At 41.2% G+C, this 26,279-nt stretch overlaps 1 protein-coding gene across 4 annotated transcripts in view; it reads left to right on the forward strand.

Moving 5' to 3' along the window:
- MPPED2 (metallophosphoesterase domain containing 2) overlaps nt 1-26,279 on the forward strand; it is a 195,418-nt gene that overhangs the window by 115,306 nt on the left and 53,833 nt on the right. For all 4 annotated transcript variants that reach the window (XM_085223873.1, XM_085223872.1, XM_085223875.1 and 1 more), the window contains one exon: nt 16,713-16,894. In XM_085223873.1, the coding sequence (XP_085079999.1) occupies nt 16,713-16,894 (182 nt within the window). The remainder of the gene's footprint in view (nt 1-16,712; nt 16,895-26,279) is intronic.

A 26,279-nucleotide genomic window follows, 5' to 3' on the forward strand; every position in this document is an offset into this window, starting at 1 on the left:
TTAGTTCAGATGAAATGAAGGTCTGTCGAAGATTTGATATAAGAAATGACAGTTTTCTGAATATCTACTCCAAAAGAGACAATTCAGTTTCTTTAGGGACCCGACACTTGTCCAATAAAGTGCGAGAAGAATGTACTGGAGGTGAGTAATGCAGTGGTGGGAAGCAGGGGGCAGAATAAATGGAAAATGAGAAGTGGAGAACCGAGCCCTAATACCCAGAAATAACCAGAGGTAAGATGTTGGCCTGAAGTGTACTTCCTGGCACACCTTGCACCTGCAGCTCCATCTCATTTGTTAGGGTTTTACCATCTGCGTATGTGCTTAATGGCAAACTTGTTCTTGCATGCAGTCTGGAAATAACGTATGACACATTATTGCTACAACGTCAGTATCAGTCTCTTTTGAGATTTGTAGTTACACTTACTCTTTCTCCACATAGGCACACAGAGCTATTGTAGTTACTTTCAAACTTCCCTCATAAGTTTCCACACAAATGACTGTCCTGTACCTGCGGGGACCTGATGTGCAGCTGCTTCAGAGAGCACCTGTTACAGTCGTGGGCTTTGTTATGTGAACATCTTTATAGGAGCTAAAGCAGAGTCCTCTGACTGTCAGATGGGAGATTTTCTCATTGCTTAGGGTCGGATGAGCCAATAAGCTCGAAATGAAAATCGGGTATCCTGCAATATCTGTCCTGTGAGTCACCTGATCTTACAGTATCCTGTGTGTTTGTAGTGCGTGAGCAGTGCTGACAAGTGCTTTCAAAGGATGTATGGATTTTCCCCTCTGTTTTCCAAGCAGCAAAGGGCAGAGAATGGGAGTTCAACGTTGACTCACCAATGGCATAACTGAAGTATGTTATATATTAGCTGCAGCAGGTGTCTGCTTGGAGCTGCCATGCCCAGGAGTTGCATTAGGCAGCACTTAAACAGGCGTTTCTAAAGGCTGATCTCACTTCTGCAGTCATTTTGGTCCAATGCTATAGAAAAGTTGTTACTACACGTGATATCACGTATGACTGCACGTGTTTTTTGAGCATGTTAAGGTCTGTTCTTGTCCTCTTTGGGAACGTGATGTATTTCACCCATTGCTATCTTGCAGCAGTCATACCACATCTCCTAGATATAGAAGTAAGCGTGGATACTGCACTAGTTGCAAGCGGAGGTTTTAGTGATGTTGGTTCAGTAGCTCTTGCAGCTCTCATTAATGAAAGGATGTTTAAAAACAGGTGGGTGCAGTATTAAACCAGTGACTGCATATGGCACACCTAAAAAAAGGTTTTCTATTTGTGTTCCTAATGCTGCTGCCTGTGTTTTTGTAATAACACAGTGACCTGGCAGTTTAAGCAAGTTAGGAGTTAAACTGTACGAAGCAAACATTAACCCCCACATATCTTTTGGTAATTAGCAAAGGTGACCTGTAATCACCAGAAGACTTGGAGCTGAAGTGAGACACATTAGTAGGTATTTCCCTCACAGTGAGAATCTTAATGTGAGGTGGGATGGGGGGACACCGATCCACGTGTGCTATTTAAATAGGGCTGTACTCTGCATTATAAATATGCACTGGATGCAGGGGAGAAAACCAGCACATTCTCTCAGGATGCTGTTAGGGCCAAGCAGAATCTCATTAGGGACAACTTCAAAGATCGGTTCCTCGTGTCCATAAAAAACAAGTGTAAATTATCTTCTGTGAGCCTGCTGTTAGCAGTCGCACTGTTACATTATGCATGATTCTAGACTGCACATAGTATGAACAAGCTGCACTATGCTCCATTAGTGTGTTTCTTTTTTATGCTAAGCCTTGCAGTTTTGCTATTTATTGCTGTTATTTTGGCTAATACGTTATTTGACTTAAAATCTCCTCTTAGGTTAGCTTTTAGTAGTGACACGGTGTCTGGAAAGGGCATTAAGGTTCTACAGTGCTTGTATTTTTACCAAGGGTTAGCATACAGACAGCTCTCTATCGACAGCCTTACCTGCTTTCTCATCCTGCTCTCTGCACTTGGAAGGAAGTGAATGCTTCTGACTCGGAGTGAGTCTAGAAGGAGCTTCCCGTGATGCTGCGCTGCAGCACTTGACCTAAATATTTATGAAAATAAAATGATAGCAGGTCGAACTTCATTAACGTGCCCATTCACAACGCTGAGTGCTCCGCTGTGTGCATTCGAAAGGCCAGTTTGTTATCATTGCTGGGGAAACATTTCAAAATAGCCAGATGCAACTTCTGCGCAGAGAAGTTTTGTCGCTAGCTTCAGTGGGGGGTTGAGACTGCAGTTTAAGTCTTCATTATCTTTGCAGAAGCAGTAAGATGTTGCAGAATACTCTCTTAACTGAGCTACGTTTCTAAAAAGGGTGGAACACTTCTTTTTTTTTTTTTAAATCACACTTCTGCCTTTTTTGTTTAGCTTAAGTACCGAAGTTTAATACAAGCACAAACAAGACCAGTGCCACATAACGCTAGCTACAGTGATGGAGCCAAGCTAGGAAAGCGTTTGCACGTGTCCTCTTTGCAGCCCTAGTGGGTTCAGTGCTTCCTTCACTCATCATGTTGAACCCCTGAGCGGGTCAGCAGCCTGACTTAGAAGTGGGCACGTGAACAGGGGCACAGGGTTGAAAGGAAATGCCCTCTTGGAGCCGGGGGTGTTTCCCTGGGGGTGCTGTGTGAGCACAGCCAACATTGTCCCACCTAACGCTGAGCTGAAGCTTTGGGCAAGATGGTATTTGTAATCTGGAGCTGTGGATGGATGTTCTTTTTCTCCTTGAAAGCCTTTAATCCTCATTAGGAGCTCCTACCTGTGGCTCCCCTGGACAACAGAGCCCTTAGTCTGAAGAGAAGCCAGAACTGTTTTTGTGAAGTCTGGTCCTGTAGTTCTAATGTCAATGATGTTAACAAAGCCACCTAATTGAGGACAGATTGTGCTGGTAACAAAGCTTATACTGTGACAGCAAGCACTGGATGGAGGAAAACTGGAAGCCAAAGTCTTGCTCCTTCCAGAGCTTAGGGTTTTAGTTCTTTGTTTCGCGTGTACCGGACTTTTTACTGTGGTAAAACATTACAGAAATAATTTTTTCTGACTGACATCACCTTCTAATGCAAAGTTATCTAATTTTTAGCAAAACTATCAAAGACCAAGTTCTTTACTGCAGAAGATTCCCGGCCACTTCAGCTGCTTCTTAAAATCTAGGAGCCAAAAAAAGTACCTCCTTTAATTTTAATTTTTTTTTTTCCCTCAGCAGGTGTACCAGAGGAAAAGGCAACTGTGCTTACTTTCTGTTATTAATAAGTGAGGAAGGAATGAAAAACACAACGTGTGTTTGTTTCTATATGGGTGTACATACGTGCGTTTACGTATCGCTGGTGCTGACTGTCACCCAGAATGTCTGTGTGCAGTAATCCCTCAGTAATTTGCTGGGAGCTTGCTTCCCTGTGACTTTCTTTTGACTTTGTTTTTAAAGCCTGTGAAATCCCACCGTGGTTCATTATCTCACGAGGGAGTGATCAGTTTCATTAGGAGTTCAAGACTGCCATGGGAGGAAGTCTTCATTTAGCATCATTGTTCAGGTCTGACTCGTTGTCCGACAATAGCAGACAGTGTTTGAAATGGCGATAAGATAAGAAGTGGCAGCGATAACCGTGCTGTAGGGTTACTGGAAGGGCATGAAACAGCGGCTGGCCATGGCACTTGAAGGTCTGATTCTCGGTGTGTAATGGTTGATTGAAATGTTCTTCTCATGGAGCTGGCAGTTAATGTGGCGTTCACGTCAGCGTGTCCCCCAGGAGAAAATGAAGCGGTCGTAAGAAAACAACAAAAAGCAAAGGCTGCGAAGCTGAGCAGAGCATAGCCACTTTTCATATACGATAAGGCTATTTCTGATTTTCAAGTTCAGATAAATACGCGAGACTGAATAAAGACATGGTTTAGTTCAAAGAAGATAAAGGTGCAGCATAAATGGTTAGGGTGGAGAAGGCTGGAAAAGTAACGCATGAAGAGAGTTAAAAAAGTACAGCACAGTGAAGAAACTCCAGTCAGAGTTCCTGTTATCTCGGTATATTGAAGTTAATTGCTTTTCTTTTTTCATTCATTTTGTTTGCTATTAATTGTTCTGTTTAGGAAGTCTGTTTCTTATCCAAGCCAAATACTGTTACTTAACAAAATGAGTTGTCTAGCATTTGAACATGCAATGCATCTGGAAATAGAGAAAATTCTCATTAGATCAAGGAGTTTCCTATTTGTCTCTCAGTAGGAAGAAAAAACGATTGATTAACACTTCAGAAAATTACTTGTCAGTTCAACACGTTGCTTCTGCTGAGGGGAGCAGCTCCCAGCCCTCATTCCTGCCATTGCCCTAGTGCTCTTACTGCTGGCTCTTTTGTCAGCCCAGTGAGCTGAATTGGCTGATGGTGGGGTCACAGCTTCCAGGGCTAGAAACAGGCAGTGCTCATGTCCCTAAAGGTGGCAATGCAGGCACAGAAGAACAACTAGGTAGAGGTCTGGGTATGCTGAGCTGTCCTGCGAGTGCTGTCTTCTGGGCTGTGATTCTTAAATGTGAAGTCTTCAATTGTGGTAATGATTTCAGTTAGGACTGCACTGGGAGTAGGACTGGGAGGAGGTTTGCCTGAAAACGTGCCTGGTTCGAAGAAGCGTTAGAGAGGACTTGACTAGCCAACTGCCTATAGGGTCACAACGTAGGTTCTGAATTAATAGGACAGAAAAAAAGACCTTTTTTTCCTGAGTCAGTGATGTGAAAAACAGCCCACGACTTCTCAGAAACTACTTCTCAGGCTGACTTTTAAGGAGGGCTGAGATCTGAGCTTGTGTGTTTTAATCTTTTTGCGTTAGAATAGCATTCTTAACCAGATCCGTGAAAGGTTTGAATGGTAAAGGCAATAATCTCAATAGGTTTGCTGGCAGAAGTCGTTGCCTCTTGCGATTCAGAGCTTGGTGGGGCACTCATGGAGAGAGGATCACGGGCTGGGAGCCTTCGGGGAGAATCCAGGAGGAGGTAACACTTCGCTCTGTCTTGCTTAGTGGTGTGAAAATCACAGTGTAGCTCATGCAGTCAGCAGCACTTCCCTGTGCTTACTTCCAAATATAGAATAGGCTGCATGTTACGTTATCTTCAGTGTGCAGCTTTGACATCTTGTTAAACTTGTGGCAGGCCATACTGAATGTCCCAAGGCTGAACTCCCTTTGTAACATGCTGCAGTTGTCCCTGCACATATGAGCATGTAGCCATCGTGCTTGGACTGGAATTGCATTTTTGCCACCAGGGTGGGAACTGCAGAGTGAGTGGCACGTGCCACTCAGGGGACTTGCTAAATTCCTGCGAGGTTAGATTGCCTTCAAACAGTTGTTCTATCTGAGCTGAGTACTGCCAGGCAAATACCCATACGTAGGACAGTCTTGGGCCTGAAGGTGCATCTGGCAGGCTGCCCCTACTAAGAAATAGTTAAATGGCAACTCTGCAATGCGGGCTGTTCTCTGGGCACGGCTGTTTAGCAAAGGTCAAGGGCAAAGGGACTTACGGTTCATGTTTTGTGCATGTGCACTTGTGGATGCACGCACAGGGAATGGCTTCATCACTGACCTGCAGGGGTGACTGCCAGCTGCTCTCACAGGCTGGTCGACAAAAAGGGCGTGGAATTGGAGTTGCGTTTGCAGCTCTATTGGTTGCACACCTAGAAGGGCATACAAGCGTGGGATCATAGCAGCGAGCTATTACTGCTGTGAGAAATGGTCTTTGGGAGATTGTGATGGTTTGGACAAGAAAATAACATTTCTGAGGATGAGAAAGGTCTGGGTGTGTTACCGTTTGGTTTCTGTAGCAGCCTTCAGGTGAAGCCAAGCTGGAAGCTCTTGATCGGAGCCTCTTAATTCCAGAGCCGGTGTTGCCCCCCATTAAGGATGTTGTTAGTCTGAAATCTTTACAGCCAGCAGCAGGTGAGGGAGCTCAGTACTTGGTAGGTCAGCCTAAACCGGTGGAGCAGAATTCGATTGAATAATCAATTGCAGAAGGGATTTCTGGAACAGCTGAAGTATCTCACCAGTTTTGCCCTCAGGGGCAGTATTTGTTGTGAGTCAGACTGTAAGTCTGTTCTCGATTGCCAGAAAGTTTGGAGGGGAGAAGGAGGAGAAGGCTTGCAGGAAATTAGTCACTTCAGTCAGAGAACTAAGAACCTTAACTGCTGATTCTGTTTAATATGTATGACTGCTAAAGTACTGATGTGAAGAGAGTAGCTCACATTCCTGTGCCATTACAGTCACTGTGAACTTTGACTTCAGTGACTTCATAAGCACAAGCCCTTCGTGCTGTCCAACTGGAGATTTCAGTGACAGTGCTACAATACAGAAATGTAAAGAAACCTTAAAAAAAAAAAAAAAAAAGGGGGGGGGTGAGAAATGAATCCAGATGTAGGGGAGAAAGTGGTTAAAGGACAGCTGTTGCCAGATTTGAACACCTTCTTAAGCTTTTTTCTCCTTGAGCGACTTACTTAGAAAAACACCCATTCTGAGGCTGTCAGGGATGATGGAAAATTTTAGTCAGTTACTTTTTACAGAATGTTTAGTAATGCTTTATTTATTTATTTATCTTGCTGAAAAACTCACAGACTTTTTTAATTACTAATTTTTTATTTGCAATTTCCTGTAACTTTGCAAAGCTGTCATGGAATTCTGTCATGGCCTGTCCCTAAAGATATCTCTTCCTGCTCCAGAATGGCAAGAAAGAGAACTAGTATTTAATTTGCGTGCTGAGCAGAAATTACCATGTATGGGTAGGTAGGTACAATTTTCTTATTGCTCTTAGTTCAATCAAAAATTGGTTTGATTGTATAAAAAAAACACCTCCCCAAAAAAACCGTAATGAAACGCCCGTTAGTATAGCTGATACACTTCACAGATAGAAGGCAGTTTGCCTTTGACAACTTCTGCAATTTTATTGTAGATTTTAAAGCAATCAGACATTTCCTGAAAATCAAAATACATACTTGTGTGTGTGTGTGTGTGTGTGTGTGTGTGTGTCTTTTTCTCATAAATGCAAAGAGGACAATAAAAAATGGAAACCAAGGAGTATGACTGCATAGGATAACTGGTAGTTCCTACAGGGAAGACAGTTCTGCAGCTGCTGTTCTGGAATTTCTTTTGGTGTGGATACTCATATTCTCTAAGGAAAGAGCTTAAGCTAAATCAGAAAACAGGACTGTGCCTAATAAATAGTCTCCCTCAGGACTCATGTAGGAAAAGCTATGGTACTTTGGATTCACACACTTTTTTACTTCAGGGATACCTCCTCATATTCACAAGCTTTAAGAAACCAGATGATAAAGTAAGACAGTGAAGAAGATCCTTTTGCATTTTTGTTTAAGCTCATGGTTTGGGGGGCCTAAGGTCTAAATTTCTCTGTCTTTGGCTTGTTAATGCCAAGGTTGGTGGAACTCAGCTCTGTGCATAAGGCTTTTGTACGACTGACTGTGACCTGAGATGTTCCATGATCCAGTTCACGCTCACCAGCACAGCAGCGTGAATTTCACCTACCTAGGTTATTCCCATCTTAGTGTGAAATGATGCCTTCTGGTTATTTCTCTGTGGTTTGGAAGTTTTGTGATTTTAACGTGGCGAATGCATTGACTGAAACAATGAAATTCCCTCCTCTGTTTTAAAGTGCAATCAGTGAGATTGCATTTGCATTGCTTGCAACTGAATCACATAAGTGAATTTACATCGTCACATCTCATTCTGTATCGTAAAATGTTATGTGGTGCAGCCTGTTTCCTTCCTTCCCAGCCGTTTTCGTGGTGATATCCTTTCTCTAAATTTCAAAGCTACTAAATGTTTGCTTTTTGGATTTGGTGTAGAAATCTCTTTCTGCATATGCAGCAGGAACCAACGTTTGGTATTGCACTGCATGTGGGTTTGGAAAGTAGGTAAGATTTCAAAGTTTTCAAGGTCTTGCATTCGGTTGCATACTGAGCAATTACCAAGCAGGTTTGTTCAATTAACAACAGCCTCAGAGTCACGCAGAATAACTTTCCAACTATTCAGGTGTAGAAGCAACACAGGGAGCTGTCTCGGCTTATTTGGCTTTGGAAATGACTCGAGGAAAATACTGAATTCTAAGTGATTCTGTAGTGCTTTCCTCATTTCCCCTGCTTTTCTTACAGCCACAGAAGCGAAAGTAAATTATTTTTAAATTGATTTTTCTAAAAGTATTCGTAAGGTAGATTTATGCCTTGACTATAATTTCTCTTTGCTTTTAGTTTTTTTTTGGAGGGCGGAGGGGAGTGCACCTTTGCAAATAAATGGTTTAACTCAAAGTAATTGCTAACTGCAGAAGTCAGTAAGCATTCTGATAAATATGATGTCCAAGTATTCCCACTGAGGACATTTAGTTCCTTATTTTTCTATGATAAGAGTAGAAGCTGAAAAAGATTGTTCTTAAATAACCTGTGACACTGTGGTTCCCCACAAAACCTTTGCTTGTTAACTACATTATTGATAAAGCCTCCTGGTGGTACATGCAGCAGTACTTCTCCCAGTATTCCTTGTTTAAATGTGATACGTGACAAACAAATGCCATAGACAAGTTACAGAGCTGAAGAAACAAAAATGCTCTGCTGGATTTTATCCATAAGAATTGTTTTTGCTTTGCATAAGAAGGCATTGCTGCTGAGTTTGGCGACATGCAGCCTTGCTTGAGAAGCATTTCAGCACGCTAAATAACGAATGAGGTTTGAAAAAGAAAGGAGGAAGAAAGAACTCACCATGCAGTTGTAAGATCTCCAGCTGAAGCTACATTCGTGCAGTGTTCCGCTGCTCATGCACACTTGAGATTTTATTTCCCTCTCCCTCTGCTGTAACTTTAATCTACCAAGCTTTTTCTCCTTCATGCTAATGTTTGCATCTTGAAGCATTCCGGAATGTGTACTATTTGACCTCCAGTTTCCTTGTCATAGGTTGTTTAATACTGGAGAGGAAGAAAAGAGGAACAGAGCTATCTGGTGAAAGTTTTTTTAGCTGGGAAAATATTTGGCACAGTAAAAGAAAAGAACCTGCTTTTAGTATCTACAGCTCTCCATTGCGCTCGCCCAGGACCTGCAGTATTGTTTGATTGAATCCAGTTCTGTCTGCAGTTGGGTTTCATTTTAGACATGTATGCCAGGAAGATGATGTTAGCTGTAATGAAGACGGTTGCCCTAGGAAGTTAAGGATAGATAAAAGTACAAAAATCTGTCAAGTAGAATTTGTCCTTTTTCATGCTCCTGTGTCTCCAGCATAGGCACTGTAAAGTTGGAGAGCACACTTAGGAGCAGAACCTGATGCTGGTGTTTTCATCCTATTTGGGGAAAAAACAAAAAAAAACAAAAAAAACAACACCAAAAACATGCTTTTCTCTAAGGCTAGTTCAGATCTAAATCTGGAGTTCAGGTTGAGACTAAGATGTGTGACTGGTGTCAGAATTTGTAGCCATGGAATTAGCAGCAGGAGAGAAATATTGGGCCAGCTGTGTGAGCATGTAACATGAAAGCTTCTGTAACCTCAGTCAACCATTGCGTATGTGCAGCTTTTGGCATCCAGGATGCTCAGTGGGAACTTGTCCTTTGAGGTTGTGTAGGTGTTGGTAGAAGCTAGCTATCAAATCTCCCCTCTCATGCTGTTGAGAAGAAAGGATTTCAGGAGAGCTGAATTGCAGTCTATGTTGCATTGTCTTCCCTGCAGAAGGATTCTTAAAACTTAAGAGAATCTGGAAGTTGAGACATTTGACAAGGGCCAAAGTACTTCATACGCATGAATATAAGTGGCAAAAAGCCTTTTAAGATAGCATAGCTGTTAAGAAGACTTTTCCTTAGTAGGAATATGGTGTTTGATGCCCAGATTTAAGTGGAAGCATTTAATTACTAAAATCTTTAAAAAAGATTTTTAAAGCCTAGATGTAAGAGAGGGAATATTCATCCTAGGAGAGACGCATTTTTGTACTGGCTCAGATTCACAAACGGACTTAGTAGATAAGTGTCTGCCAATTTACTTCCTTAATATAATATCTCAGGCCTGGAGGAGGATGAAGAAAATTCTTTGCTTCTGGGTTAGACTTCTGCTGTTTGCTTACAGGTTACTAATGTTGGTGGCTATTTTATAGGCATGCTGAAAGCGCTCTCTGTTACCCAGTAACTTAAAAATGGGAACCAGTGGCGCTTGCCCAGCGTGAATTGTCCTTCCTTTGAACAGGTTTTTTGGGCTCAGCTCCATCATCCCAATGGAAATGAAATTATAAGGAAGAGCAGAAGAGAGATTCTCACGATTAGCATTCCATTTAGGGGAGGGCTTTCTTACATTGAGGTTGGATTGGAGAGGGAGGGTTCTGCCTTCAGGTCAGAAAGCAAAATGACTGAGAAGGCTTGAGAAGTTTCTTACTTGCACGATATACTTACCCTGTGGTTTAAAGGATATTTCCTGAGCTGAGTGTCAGCAGAATTTCAGGTAGTTCCTATACTTCAGACAAAACATTTATTGGAATAAATAAGTAAATCAGAACCAGCAGCAAATGTTTTTTTGCAAGCACTCTAGCCACAGTCCTCCCAGATCTCCATTTATGAGTTCTGTACGTTTTAGAATATTCCAGATTTCATTCTTAATACAAATGACCATCAAAACCTGAGTATATACTGCAGTAATTCATCTTCTAAAAAAAAAAAAGTAGTCTTTTTTTTAATAGAATAGTAATTATAGATGATGGTGGTAGTTTTGTGCATCTGTCTGTCTGATCAAAATCATCTGAGTTAGTGAGAGAAATGGCATTTTTGATGTCTCAAGGTAGAGCAAAACCAATTAAATTTACTCCATCTTGGACATTTGTTTCATTTTGGTTTTTGCATTACTGTTTGAAAAACTATTTTACTATTGCATCAAGGGCTAAAGCCACCCCTGTGTTTTCCACCCCAGAGGTAAATCCACCCCATCTTATGACTCATGCTGTTGAAATAATTGAAGGGGTGCTACACTTTAATTTAGCATCACTCTCATTCTGATATATAAATCCCATTGTCCTTAAAATTGGATCCTAATTTGTGTCTTTGTGGAGGTTGGGATTCCAGACTGTACTTTCTGAATGCATTGAATGAATCGGTGCTTGTAGACCTTACAGCAGGGAAACAAAAACTTGCCTTTAACACAGACAACTTACTGACCTTCCTTGGTAGTGCACGTTCAATTCATCAGCAATTGAGTTCTTGCAGGGTGTACAGAGGGTAGAATTTATTGCAGTTCCTCAACAACAAAAGAATGTGGGAAAAATTCTTCTTAACGACTTTTAATTGAAACCATACTTGCATAAAAATAACATTTTACTGTTTTATTTAAAGCACAGCCTTTTGAGCCTTAGAGTGATGCCGATACTGATGTTGATATTTTTTGAGTTTTGGCTCGCTTTCGTTACCTTTGGGAAGCCACTTATACACAAATTTTAGAAAAGTATTTCATTGACCAAAAATAAATTTTATCTGCCAAGTGTTCTTTAACAGGATTTTCAAAAGCACTTAAGTAATTCAGTTACTGAATTTCCATTAATATCGTAAGCGCTTCAGAAAAAAACACCGGACTGCTATTTGCACCCCAAGCGCACCATAGCAGGGCTGAATTTTACCTCCTTCTGGTTTTGTTACAGACCAGCATTTGGAGTTAACAGAGTTTGGACTCGTCGTTTGTTGAGGTTTACATCAGGCTGAGAAGATGTATTTGTGCAAATTCACGTTTGTGTCTTTGTCCTTATGCAGAGGGTTTTCTTAGTTTGCCCAAATTCTGACAGTGGATAATATAAGCCTTTTCTGTTTAATCTCATAAATCTCACTGGAAGTAAACCAGTCCCAACCTGTAATAAAAAGATCCATCATTTCCCTTCAGCTCTAATTGTTGGAAGCGTTAGCAGTGAGCTGCTGAGTGGTGCATTGAATCCTCATGTGGGTTTGGAAATGTAAATTTTTTTTTCCATATTGCACCGAGTCACAATTAGTGACATCTCTGAAAGGAATATCAGACCTCTGCTTTAGTTTCCAGAGCTCTCTCTAAGGTTTTGATGGGTGACACGTGTACGTAGATGTTTCCAGCAAAGGTGTTGCTTTTAAACTGGTTTGTGGCAGTCTGCTCTTAGATGTGTGTGCTTGTACAAATAAGACCCACGAGAATGTTGAAAGGCTTTTGCATCTCGTTTCTTTTAGTCAGAGGATGTTTTCTCAGTCTTTGACCATACTGGAAGATGGAGTCAAGCTAACAAAAGCACTCATACATATAATTTAAACAATCAATGACTGGCAGTGGCCAAGTACATAATACTGTATTTTGACATTGATTGTGTTTATTGAGAGGAAATGAGTATTTAGCTTTGTTTCTTTCAGCATTGTGTTGTATCACACAATCAGCTCTGTGTATGTATACGCATACGTTTCTGGCTGGAGATGCCAGGATGTGCATATGGTGCACTGAACTTCTGTAAAAAGTTGTCACCTTTCCTTGCATTGGAGGATGCAGTCAGGAAGTCCACCTTTCCCTTCATCAAAGTTTCCATCTTTCCCCTTTCAAAATCAGAAGATTGGTTTGAAATATTGAGGAATTCACTCATTCCCCAAACGATGTTGTAGAATAGTTGCTACAACTTGAAAATATTTGTCTGAAGCCTGTTCTGCATAGAAAGCATGCGATGTGACAAAATCTGGGAAGGACGTGGGCACATACATCACTGTTTATTCATCTGTCTGGTATGCCTGGGAAAGTGTGGAATTACATGGTCCCCTGATTTGTTCACCTGTAGCAAAGCCAGTGCCACCCACTCAGCTCAGAGTGACTGTAAGCAGTAACACTGCTGGGTTGAGCTGCAAGGCTCTGAGGAGAGGGATATCTCTGAGTGTTTTCTCCAGTATAGGTGCTGCATTCATCTGAGTGATTTATTGTGATTTAGGAACTAGAAATTCTTCCTGGCTTAATGTTTAAGGCTTTTATTTCATCTTCATGGATGAATTAGATTCTTGGGAATTGTTCCGTAGGAGGGATTTGGGGCCTGCATACCTCAAACCCCAAGAGAGCGGGAAAGCAAAGAGGCCACGGGTTCAGCTCTGAGGCACAGGCCTTCCAGGGGACCGGAGAGCCAAACCAGAGCCTGGTGGTGTTGGCTTTTGAAGTCATCCGTGCAGAATTATGCTTTGGAATCAAAACTTGTCTCTCTCTCAGAGAAATGGTGCTAGTGTCTTCGCTAAGTTTTCTTTGAACACAGGTTCCCAGCGTAGTTCTCCCTGCGGCGATGTCTCCTGGAGGGCTGTACTGCCCTCGCTGTCCCTGAGGTACTTGCTAATGCTTCTGATTTATAAGATGTCATTTTAAGTAGCTAGTGTATGGCTGAGCCGAAATATACAGCTAATGCATTTGTTCTGTAGCTCGATGTCCTAAATCATGACCTTTCCCTTCATGCATGTGAAAGACCTGCTGTTTTCCTTCTCTCTGAGTTGTGGAATTCAGCCCTTCTGTCTTGCCGTTACAGTCTCCTTGATAACTTCAGTGTTGAGGGTTGTTGCTTAATTATTTAACTTCCTGTCATTACCTGCTTTTAGAATGTGAAACAGTGGTAAAAGTTATCATATGCTGGGGGGGAGCAGTGCAAACCCCCATGTGTTCGTGGCACCAGCAGCAGCCTGGGCCTCACCGGTTGCAGGCTGCTGGCACGGAGCTGGTGGGATGCAGGGCACCACGGGGCTCTTGCACTCCCTCATTCATTTTGATACTAATCAATATTTTACTAGGTTGCTTTTCATTTCCTGGCTGTTGTTTTAATCATTTAAATTGCTAGAGTATAACTGTGTCTTTCCATAAGCATTCTTTTCCAAATGCAGTGATGATCTATAAAGCGTTGCTGTCTGCCAGCTTGAGAAATCTGAAGAATTAGTGTTGTTGGTGATGGAATTTTGTCACAGCTGCTTGTACACACATTGCTGGGAGAAAATGGTAGAGGTGCGTGTGCGTGTGTGTGTGTGTGCTGATTTGGTAGAGACTGGTTGTGGGCAGAGGTGAAGTAATTATTTTGTTTCCTGTTGGATAGCAGGTAGGGTTGGACACGTAACAGTTAAAGAACTTTTAGAGATGCCAGGCTGTAATCCCTGTGGCTGGGACCTGAGGTGAGCAGACCCCACAGGAACAGATGATGATGCTCACAGCCAGGCGAGCCGTGCGCTGCCAAAAGCAGTGAGAGCACAGTGCTGTGCATGCTGTGGTAGGTGATCTCACAAAGTCAGAGGCCAGTCCTCTCAAGATGCAGTGATAAAGACAAATCTTCCATTAGTGTTTCCTATACTGTACCTGCAGATGGAAAGCAAACTTGAGCCTTTAGAACTGGCAATAAGACTGCTTTTATTAAGTTTCTTTTGAAGGACTGTTTTTAGTAAGATAAATTGGTGGGCTGAACACAATAACCTTCAGTATCTCACTTTCCAATGCTTAGTGGGCAAGCACTACTGAATAAGAGAAGAAATTAAGCTAAGATATATATATATATATATATTTATATATATATAAAAGGTTACTTGGCAACATCCTAGTGTATGCAAAGAAATGAAAGAAGGGTCAGGAACTTAATGAATTTCAATTATAGAATCTTGTGTTAGTAAGTCGTTGCATGAATAGAAAAATTCTAAACCAGATTTGGGTGTTATAGTCTGGGAGGCATTGCCTAGAGCAAAAGGAGGGTTGTTTGGAAATAAAGTGCAGAGAGTGGCAAAGCAGAGCTGCTGTGTATGAACAAACAGTGCCCCAGAGGCACTGGTGGTGGCTCGTGCAGAGACGGTCTGAGCAGGGTATGTGATGAAAGCTGGTGTTCGTATTGTGTGTGATCTGAAGAAAACATGCTTGGAAGAGTGGAAATGTTGATTCAGGGACCCTCATGTTTAACGTGTGATCTATTTCTAAAATGCTTCAAATAGACCTAGAGCAAAGGGGGGTTTGTTTGGGAATCAATTGCAGAGAATAGCAAAGCAGGTGCCAAAATGTTGTGGCCTATAGTTATTTCTGCCCAGCTTAGTAGTGTAATTTCAATGGATAAGTGAGTTTTCCTCTATAATAATGTTTTTATTATTTTCTAACTCTTGTAGAAAAGACGAATCCATCGATTGCTTTAGTTCATATTTTGCAGTGAGGCAGTTCAGTAGTGATAACAGGTTCTATGACTCAATCATGTGTGGTCTTCTGGGGGGAAAAGGAGGTGCAGTACCAAAAAGGCAAAGAGTTACCTGCTGAACTGCTCCTTCCCATACCGTCCAGCCCACAGTAATTTTGTTTTTTAAGTAAAGACCATATAAAAGTAAACACAGTCTTATCGAGTCTGAATTCTACAAAAAAGTTCAGCAATCAGTGGCAACCAAATGTTGTGAGGCGTGCATGGGAAATACAGTTTGAATGGAACTACTTATTCATGGTACCTAGGAAAATGCAGCCCAACCACACCTCTCTCCCTGCACACACGGTTTTCTCATCTGCTTGAATTTTAGCTGTGTGTAAACATTCTTCCAAATCAAAAATAGACTCAGTAAGACCTTGTTAGGACGTGCACTCACGTGGCCATTTTTTCATTGAAGACCAAGGAGTGCGTGTCTGCTTGGAGATTTCTTGAGCCACTGTAAGCTCCTCAAAGTAGGGAGCTTTCTCACCTACGTGAGTGAGCTGGAGTTGAGCGCATCAGCAGAAGTTATCACACAGTTCAGCGTGCAGTAAACAGTAATTCAGTGTACCGACATTCATAAGGTAAAGAAAAACTTATGAAGTTTGTATTTCCTTGTTTTTCGTGCAGTATGAGGAGCAAAACTAATAAATTCTGTCAAATATTCTTCTTCACTTTCAGGCTCCAATTTTTGAATGCACATTGTTGTGCCGGTTTGTTCCAATAGGTGTATGAATAAAATGATTTGAAGTGCTTTAAAATACTTGGTTTGTTTGCAGTGCTGCAATGGTTGGGGATGTTAGCGGACCATAATAATTCCTGCAGATCTTAGAACTAAGCTGAGCTCTGTCCGTGATCAAAGTAACACATCAAAGGAATGGATTGAAATTCTATATAGCTGCAGTGGGGTTTGATTCAATGTTAGGCCAGGTTCTGTGCTATTCCAGTGTTAAATTATAGTGACAGATGAGCTCAGGATTTTTGAGAGCAAGGAGTTGACACTAGGCTCAATGCTGCAATTTCCAGGCCTCATCAAAGCATTGTAGCTGAGTGTGTGAACAAATACCCTTGCTGGAAATGGTAGGAGTGCCTGTGCCCTTGAACGAAATCATATACTAAGCTCAGCTCAAGTGAGAGCCTTTTGCTGGCCCACCTGCAGGACGTGTTATTTAAAACTTGTGCACCTGTTTATTTATAAGGCAGATGCTGAAAAAAAATCTATAAAAATTCTAAGTCCCCTAAACCTTTTCTTTTTCCCCCAGTGTTTAATTTTGGTATCAGGAGCAGAAGCTAGTCATATCCTACATATTTTTTAATTTTCCTTCCTTACCAGGTAAGTATTTGAGAATGTGGTCCCTCCTTGATTTTTGGCAGTGTTACCTTCCAGCCATTTCCTTCAGCGTGGTGTGTGTAAATGGGTGTGCATGCATACTGATGTGTACTTGGATTTGTGTTGATATTTGAAATTATAGATGTGAGGCTTTTAACCTTGTAACTGTTACGAGATCTTTGTGTCTGCTTTAGGGTCGACCCTATCCCATACGATACTCCAAAACCAGCGGGCCACACGCGATTTGTCTGCATCTCAGACACACACTCCAGAACAGATGGCATCCAGATGCCTTATGGGGACATCCTTCTCCACACGGGCGATTTCACCGAGCTGGGACTGCCCTCAGAGGTTAAGAAGTTTAATGACTGGTTAGGTAAGGAATTACTGCGTTTTGGTGACCCCAATTAACCTCTCCTGTCCAAGTGTCAGTCACTGCTTCCTAATTGAATTAGAGCACATGAAAATCCACCCCCTACCTTTGCTTCACTTGTCCTCATGTGATGTGCTGTTTCTAGCCTCAGTTTGATTCTGTTAATTAAGACAAATATAAGGACTTCACTTCATTCCTGCATTATCTTGGGGGAAAGATTCTATCACTCCCAAGCAAGGACTGTGTAACATCCTTGTGCCCTGAGGGAGTGGTGGCACCTAATATGAGCGCATTCAGCGTCCACTTAGTTGACACTATGGGCTTTTATGTCCACGTCCAAAACTATTGCTTGCTCTGCCTTTCTGGCTGACTATAATTTCAAGCAGGACTGAAAGCTACAACATAAACTAAGTCGTTTTTCTGATGATAAAGGATGTCAAAATTTGAAGGAGGAAAATTTTATTGGAGTAGTAACATGAGTAGTCCTTTGAGCTAGAGTACTGCTTTGAACACAAATGCTCAACGCTTCCTAAGCAGAAGGTGTTTTGTATTCTGCTGTATTCTGACAGTGTCTTGCTATTGTGTAGCTACAGATGAAGACAATTAGATTGCAGCAGCAGAAGTCCGAAAGGTAGAAGGAAAACTTGTCCATAGTGCTCCTATTGCAAATGCAGATGGTAGGCTTGCTGGGCACTGCTGTGTTACCAGTTACACCAGAAATACTCAGAGGTGAAAGTGACTCAAGCCAGATGATACTCCAGAAATGTTAGACGAGTTTAGAGCAATGCATAAAAACCTTTGAAAGCATGGCTTTGTCATCATGCTTTCACTCATCTCTACACATCTTTAATAGCATCATTTTATTCCATTGGAGAACACTGGCTGACCATTCAAGGGATAAGTAAAGAATATTAAGATTTACAAAAGTAATTTTTAAATAAAAGAGCTTTCCAAGTCTCAGTTTTTCACCTTCCTTTGTACTCTGTCCATACTCTTCTTTCAAACCATCTTCCCTCTGATCTTAGGTTTCTCTGGTGCAATTTTAAAGAATGCTTTTCTGCTTTTTATGTGGTTGTGCATGCAGGATTGGGGCTTTGGGGTATTGCTGTATTATTGAAATTTGGTTTTATTGTTCATATTTCTAGAAAACAGCTTTAGATTTAATGGCCTCGAAAACGTGTGTTTGTTTTTTTCCTAGGCTTCACTAGGCTAGGAATTCAGAAGTGGTATGAGAAGTAGTTGTATATGTACATAAGTTGAGGGAAAACACATAATAGGAATCATCCTCCTCAATTTATATGCTTTGTTGCTTATATACTTATGTACAGGTTTGTGATGAGCTGTAAATGGTCAAGTATTGCGAAGAAGGAGGAGGATGAGATAGCAGTGTAAGGGCTGGGGTGGGCTGCAGGGCTCCCGAGGTCAGGAGGTGTGGTCTCACTCAGTTCCAGTTCTTGTGGGAAAGATAGCATTGCTCTTCAGTGAGGTTCAGTTGTCACAAATGCCTTTTGTATCAGGCAGCTCCAGGAAAGGAATTGCTTTCTGGAGTGTTGATTTCTGAAGTCTATCCCTGTCAAAGTTCTTTGGCTATCAGGTCATTACACAAGTATTATTTTGTTACAACCAGAGCCTATGTCCAATGTTTTCTTGTCAGAAAATTCTGACTCAGTACTTACTGCTGAAAGCCAAAGCAAGTAAGTTGATACTGTGTTCCTAGATTTCTGCAGGGACTCTTACAGCATAAGCAACCACTTGGCATTTCCCTTGTGTGTAACAGGCATTTCACGATGACATTATTTCATCACATACATCCTTTGTTTAACGTTTGCAACAGACACATCTGAACTCTTTGAATAGATTTTGTTCCAGCCTCGATAATGTATCATGGGGCTTTCTTAACATACATAGTTCTTGTAGATGTCAGCATGGTATTTATCTGAGTAAGCAGTTTTTGCATTGCACTTGGTGTCACTGAAGCTAGCTGGAAGCTATGGCTGCGAGAGGACCTGCTGGTTTTGTCCTCAGCCTTTTATGTTTCAGGTACAGAGAAAACCTTTTTGGTGTTTAGTTGTTTTATTTTTTTAACAAGCACTGAGTCTACCTACATATACAACAATTCTGGTTATTAGGTTTCTAGCATGAAGTGAAGCTGCAAATTGATTCCTCCATGGAATCACATCGCAGTGGTGAATAATGTCTCCAGTGCTGCCCTCTCCTCATTTAGAATCAAAACAGAATGAATTCATGGATGTGTTTTTGCCCTGTGCATGGTGTCCTCGCTGGCAATTCTGGTTGTAAAGCAGTGATGGAGTCAAAGCATCTGTATCTCTTTTACCTTGACAAGAGCTTGACTTCCTTCTACAGCTTAGTATGCTTACTTTGTCCTCATCTCCACTAGGATTATGTAATGGAATAACTCTAAGATGCAATGCCAGTCACGTAATTTTCCTAGTTGATAAGCCAAGGGAAAATTAGAAGATGATTATAATGAATTCCTGCGTCTCTTTTTCTTCTCTGTGTGTTACATGTGTCAGAGTTGCACAGGACTGAGGGCAATTCCTTGTGACTTGAAAGTTTGTTGGTCCCACACACCTTTGCAAGTCTTCAAGGATTTCACCTAAACAAGATGTTCAGCACCTTGAGTGTTACTGAAGTGGGTGGATGCTTTTATTCCTTGTCTCTGCATTTGGATCACGGAGCATGCTTTCTACATCTTCTTTTCTAATCTTTCCAGCTCTCAACCCGTCGTGCAGCTTTTACAGATTCTTAGGTTTTTCCCCCTTCGGCTGATAAATTTTCATTGTTGGTTTTCCATGAAAGTCATCTAGGCTCATATGCTGCATAACCTCTGTGGTTACTTAGTGATTGCACACAATGGCTGAGTTAATTTATTCACTTTGTTTTGGTGTGAACACGTCCCTCGGGTCTTGTAACTGCTGTAATCACTTGACCTCAGTGACTATTAAATGCTTTAAACACAGTTACTTTAAATTTATAATTGTTTTCATTAAAAATCTCTTATAGTAACTTAACTGACCTTGCAGTAAACACACCATTTTTTGCTGAGGAAGAATGAAGACATTATTCTGTGCCCAGTATAAGTCTCACTGAACGTACTCAACATCCTGCTATTACCACTATTCCTATTTTCCCCAGCCATTCTCATTCAGTCATATATGGGAAATGAGATGCAGGAGTGTCTTAATTATAGCTCTGTCTTTGTAATATAATACTTCCTTTTCTGTGATGGAAAGTGATTGAGTAATTCCAATTGAAATGAAGAGAAGGCAAAGATAAATTCAGTCAGATATATCTTTAATGAACGATAATATGTACGTGGTGCTCAATTAGTATAGGCCTGATTGTGCATAGCCTTACTTATGTAAGAAACTCACAACTATTCCAGTCATTTTCTCAAACAGCTTTTTTGTTGTTGTTCTTTGGATGGCTTTTTCATATAGCTTGTGTTGATTTATTTTTCAGTCATTGTTTTCAATGTAAGTTTTCCAATATGAGATGTAATACTGGACAAACCTGGCAAAGTTTTGTAGTGGTGGGTATCACAGAATCCTTGGAATTGGAAGGGACCTTGAAAGGCCATCTAGTCCAGCTCCCTGCAGAGAACAGGGACACCCACAGCTAGGTCAGGTTGCTCAGAGCCCTGTCCAGCCTGGATCTGGAGATATCCATATAAGAGAAATTACTGCCACTAGAGTTAGTGTTGAGGGAGAATTAAGACATTGTTCTGTGCCCAGTATTTTTCTTATTGACTGTATTCAAAAATAGATTTTAGTAGATTTAATGGATTTAATAGAGTTGTTTTTTTTTTTCCTGAATTATTTTGGGATTTGGCAGCTTGATTATTTTATGGGGTTTTTTTTCTTCCATGTTTTTTGTTTCGAATGCATGTTTCAATATTTTTCTGATTATTCTAGGAGATTATTTCTCCAGGAATTGAGGAACTCTGTGAATGGTGCTGTGAACAAATAAATATGGGTCTGGACTGTAACAATTTTATTTTTTTTAATTGCAATATATTGTTGCCTTTGGTTTAAATGGTGTTGATACAGCTAAAATAAAAATTGAGCTTTTCCTTGCTATTTAGTTCCTCCTCATGTTACTTAAAGTGAAAAGAAAATATTGATTGTGCTTTTTTAATGCGGTGCTTTTCTTGCTACTTTATACATATATGGGTATGGTCCTCAGAAATGTGTTGTTGGTTCTTCTAAAGTTTATTTTTGTATTAGTTGGACTGATGTTAAGTGGCTCCTGCTCATTTACGAGCGTTTAGTTCTTGAAAATAGAAAATAGCTGCTTCAGATTGGAGCTGCTGCCTGTAACATAGAACAAATGACAAAAGAAGTGCACTGGAAATGTGGTGTGGAGGTAAGGACGGTCAGTTAATTCTAGTCTACTCTTGGATTTGTATATTTAGTGCCTTAGAAACTGGAAATTACATCCAAAACTGCCAAAATAGTCTCCAGAAAATAGCATGACCTAATCTGGAAACAAACAGATAAAGAGCTGTAACAAAATGCTGTACTGCATTCAAGCTCTTATCACCATTTAAAAATTCAGGATTACAGTCCTTACGTGTTCTTTCTCGGTCTAGCTCAGTTGTTCCCTCATGCTATCCAAGCTCGATCTCTTATCAAGAAATATTTCATTTAGAGCTTTGTGGGACTATATTCCTTTTGCTGCTGTGCACTGAAAACAATTTCGGTACGACCAGCTTTTTGTCCTTCAGAGCTTCTGCTCCTGACCAGTGTGCTTCAGATGTGAGTTATCTCAGCATCTGACATGAAAGCTTTCTATTGAGACAAGCCAGTAAACTCGAAATTTCTCAAAATTCAGAGGGATATTAGCTCAAAGTATTCTGCACTAATTTAGATCCAAAAGGAAGCTTATGCATAATTTAGAGTAGCATTATGGCAATAAAAACAAATGTATTCCTATTTTTATAAAATGATTTATTTCTGATTTGTGTTTTTACCATCTGGAACGTATTTTGAACCCTATATTGCTCTACTTGTTTTAGCCAGAATGAATAATTAAGTGACTAAACATAAAATACCACTTTGAACAGAACTCTTAACTGTTAGAAAAAAAAATATTGCATTCATTGCGAGTGAAAGAAAATGCTGAGGTGGCTTTAATCTCGTAAGCATGGGTTTTGCACAGCTGTTCTGGGAGAAAGGGAAGCAACTTTCTGCAAAACCTCCTAGTGCAGTTTTGAAGAGTGCTATGTCTTCTGCGGGTGGCTTTGGTGAGGAGCTGTGCTGGGCTTCAGGCACTGGAATGGGAAATGTGTATTTTAATAAGAGGTCAGTGCTGGCATTTTGCTTTCCGGCTGCAACTTTTACGAGCTCTGTGTGATTTGTAGAGCCAGACCACATGGGCTGTATGCTTTGGAGGTTCTTACTGATTCTTCTTGGTAATACATGGCAGAGTTGTTTTCTGTTTTTTTGTTGGCTTTTTTTTTTAGCAATCCCGGATTATATTCACAGACTGGGAGAATAGCTCGTTGAGAACAGCCCCGAGGAGAAGAACTTGGGGGGTCCTGCTGGACAGAAAGCTGGACATGAGCCAGCAGTGTGCTCTTGCCACCCAGAAGGCCAGGGGTGGCCTTCATCAACACAGGGGTGGCCAGCAGGGAGAGGGAGGTGATCGTCCCCCTCTACTCGGCTCTTGTGAGGCCCCATCTGCAGCGCTGCATCCAGGCCTGGGGCCCCCAGCACAAGAAAGATGCAGAGCTCTTGGAGCGGGTCCAGAGGAGGGCACTGAGATGATCAGAGGGCTGGAGCAGCTCTCCTATGAGGAAAGGTTGAGGGAACTGGGCTTGTTGAGCTTGGAGAGAAGGCTCTGGGGAGACCACATGGCAGCCTTCTAGTACTTGAAAGGAGGTTACTAGCAGGAGGGGGACCAACTTTTTTACGTCGTCTGATAGTGACAGGACAAGGGGGAATGGCTTTAAATTAAAAGAGGGGAGATAAACATTAGGTATTAGGGAAATTTTTTTTTACCTCAGAGGTGGTGAGGTGCTGGAACAGGTTGCCCAGAGAGCCATGGATGTCCCATCTCTGGAGGCGTTTGAGGCCAGGTTGAATGAGGCCCTGGGCACCCTGATCCAGTGGATTGCAATCCTACACATGGCAAGAGTTTGGATCCAGATGATCTTTAAGGTCCTCTCCAACCTAAGCCACTCTGTGATTATAAGCATGAAATATTGATGCTTTTTTTTTTTTTTTTTAAATGTTTATATGATAGAATCTAGAGTCTTAATCAAGTGTTAGTTTTGCTTTATTTATTTAGCTTCCTGGCATGTGCACGTCATCCCAACTTTATTTAGATTTTATTGCTGTGTTGCTTCTTGTGTTTAATGTCACTGTTAAACTCTCATTGGTACTTTTAAATTCTCATATGTCTTGAACAAATTAATTATTGGTGCTCAGCTTTTGTTTGCATAAACCTTTTTTGGGCATACTTCTACTAATTTATTTTTCTTAGAGGAAAACAAAAGTAATTTCAAGGTTGCATCTTACTAGTAAAACTGCAGAAAAATACAGCCATGTACATTTTTTTTAATTGGTTGAATAGGTTTTCCTCATGTAGTCATCTACAGTGATAAGGATAAAAAATCCCAAAACTCTACCTTTATTTTTCTTTCTGCTTTTATGGAACTGTTATTTCCATTGTTTCCTTATATTCGTCCTCTGCTCTGTGTCAGATATGTACTATAGACTTTGTGGAAAACAGAACCCTCAAGGTATAACTTAAAAGAAATCACTATCTACATACTCATTTCCATGCAGGATTACACTGACTGACACTGCTCTCTTGATTTGTTAGTTATTCCTGGCAACTTTTCATAAAGAAATTTCACAAGAGACTATTTTTATAATCTGTTAATGGCATGGAGAGAAATTCTAATTTTTTTTTCCTCATACTGTAGTCACCTAATTACTGGAGATGGTGCAAAATTCTCAGTACAAGCTGCGTACTGCCAACCCCAAGCAGCCAAACCAAACCCTGAAGTGTGATAGAACAGCCACTAGAAAACAGCTTATGTTAGATATGCTTTCAAGAAGAATAATATTCTAGGTTGGTTAGTTCTTCGTATGTCCAAGTCTAGCTTATTCTTTTGGTAATTTTCAATGAAAGAAAGGAGCCACAGCACTGAGTATTGCACAGTTCTTGGAAGACTGTTAATAATGATAATTGTTTGATCATTTCTTGGATTTGTTTCCCTGGACTATATTAAAAGCGCAGGGAATGACTATGTTTTAAATAGCAAACCATTGTGAAAACAAATCTTTAAAGTAATCAAAATAATTCTTTCACTTCCCTCTTTCTCCCAAATCCACAGTAAAAGAGAAGATAGATGTTTGATATCCCATCAGTGCAACGACCATACAAGTAGCACTGTCCAAATAGAGAGTTTTATGGGTGTCGTCATCAGATCCTTTAGCTGTATATCAGCTCTGGGAATGATTTCAATAGAACAGAAAGTCCAAGTATGTATTCTTTGTACACCACTGGTTTGTCGCTTAGAAATGAAATCTTGCATCAGAATATAGCAAGCGCAGAAACTCCCGTCTCTTAAGTTTTCACATCACGCACACCATATTAACTGCATCTAATTAAAATAAGAAATCTTCCTTTTTGCAGAGCATCACATTCCTGCTTAGAAGAACAATGGTATCAGGGATGGAGGAGTTGCTTTGAGCAGAGAGAGACTGGGACTAGGGGCAGAAAGCACTGCAGATTTTAGTATAATGTGTAGTGTTCAAAGAAATTTTATTTCATCATAAAGATTAGCAGGCTGTGTAATTCAATTTAAAGCTGGTTGGCAGTGTCCTGTGTATTACAGAGCCTGTGGGTGGGTTTGTTTGTTTGTTTTTAAATCACCACTCTATTTTTTAAAGTTGTATGTGACTATGCAACGTAGCATAGACAGCAGGAATGGTTTCTGGGTTTTGTGCTTCCTCCTTTCATTTTTGCACGTTGAGGAGTGTGTGAGATTACTTTAAACAGAGCTATAAAACCAGTATCTCAGTGAAATGCCTTATTGCTTTTTTTGGTTTGTAGATTTTTGCCTTTGTTTTCTTTTGTGGCCGGTCACTGGGAGTGAAGGTCTGCTACAAACATCAGATTGAGAGGTCGACTCAAGCTTAAAACCAAAATGACAGCATTTATTCACAGTACTGTGGACATTACTATGCAGTAGAAAAGCAACATGCAGCAATTTACTTTAATGCAAGACTGGCAGACCTTTATCTTACAGTAATTGCCTATACTGGGGGGGGGGGTTAATAAATGTTCCAAGAATTACTGACTTTTTTTATTGAAGACAAAATAGACCGTTGCTTCTTACTAGCTATAACCAGCCTCTGTAGCTTGTTAATTAATCCTTGTTCCAGCGGGCTGAAGCCGAGGATTTGAGCTCTGACAAGTTCTGCATGGATTTTATGTATGGGGAATGCTCCAGTCGTGGCACAAAAGGGCTGTGAAGGAAAAAGCTGTGCAGTGCCACCTCTTCCCCTCTGCAGCACGTCTCTTAGAAGAGCTTGAAATCTCTGTTGGCGCTATTGAGAAATGATACTGATTTCAGAGGATGGCCGCTGTGTTTGTGGGCAATCTGATATGGCTGTATGGAGGGAAAGGGGAGGAGAACTCCCATTTCTGAACTTTTACTGGAGAAGGAATTTGTATTTTCTTTGTCACGTTAGTCACCCTGAGCATGGCAAGGGGAAAATAGGCACTTGGCCCAAGAGGCTGTTTCTGTGGGGTGGCTGTAAGACCCTTGGGCTGCTTCTGGCAGCTCCCCTGGTGTAGCTGAGAGCAACCATTTTTCTGTGGGGACTCGTCAGCACCCCGTGTCGGAGCTGATGGCAACGCTGGGCCTACACACGGCCTGCTTAGAGATGGGCTTAGAGATGGGCTTTCCGCACGCTGCCTCGAGCACGGAGCTTCTCTAGGCCCCAGCTCACATAGAGAGGAGCAGGCCGCAGCAGTGCCTCGCTTCCCTGAGCCGGGCCGGTCTCTGTTCTCCAGCATGCCAGCTGTGAGGTGATGGCTCCGGGAGCCTCGCTTGCTATTGACAGCGCGTTTAGTAGAGAAGGAACAAAGCAGCACAACAGGGGATGGTGCTGCAAGGAGAGAGGCAAGGAGATGCAAGACAAGCACAGAAGAGAGCGAAATAACATCAAACTGGGGGAGGGACGGCGTGCCCAAAGAAGAGAGACAAATGAGCGCATGGGGATATAAAGCAGTGAAGATTCACCTGCTTTTCCAGAGCTTGAATTTCTTTCCAAGTTAATACAATTAACAAATGAGAGCTCAGAAACAATTTGTACTTTTGAATTTCCTGTGACTTTTGATGAGTGAA

This window comes from Meleagris gallopavo, chromosome 5 (assembly GCF_905368555.1).
Source record: "Meleagris gallopavo chromosome 5, MGAL_WU_HG_1.1, whole genome shotgun sequence".
Taxonomy (NCBI): domain Eukaryota; kingdom Metazoa; phylum Chordata; class Aves; order Galliformes; family Phasianidae; genus Meleagris; species Meleagris gallopavo.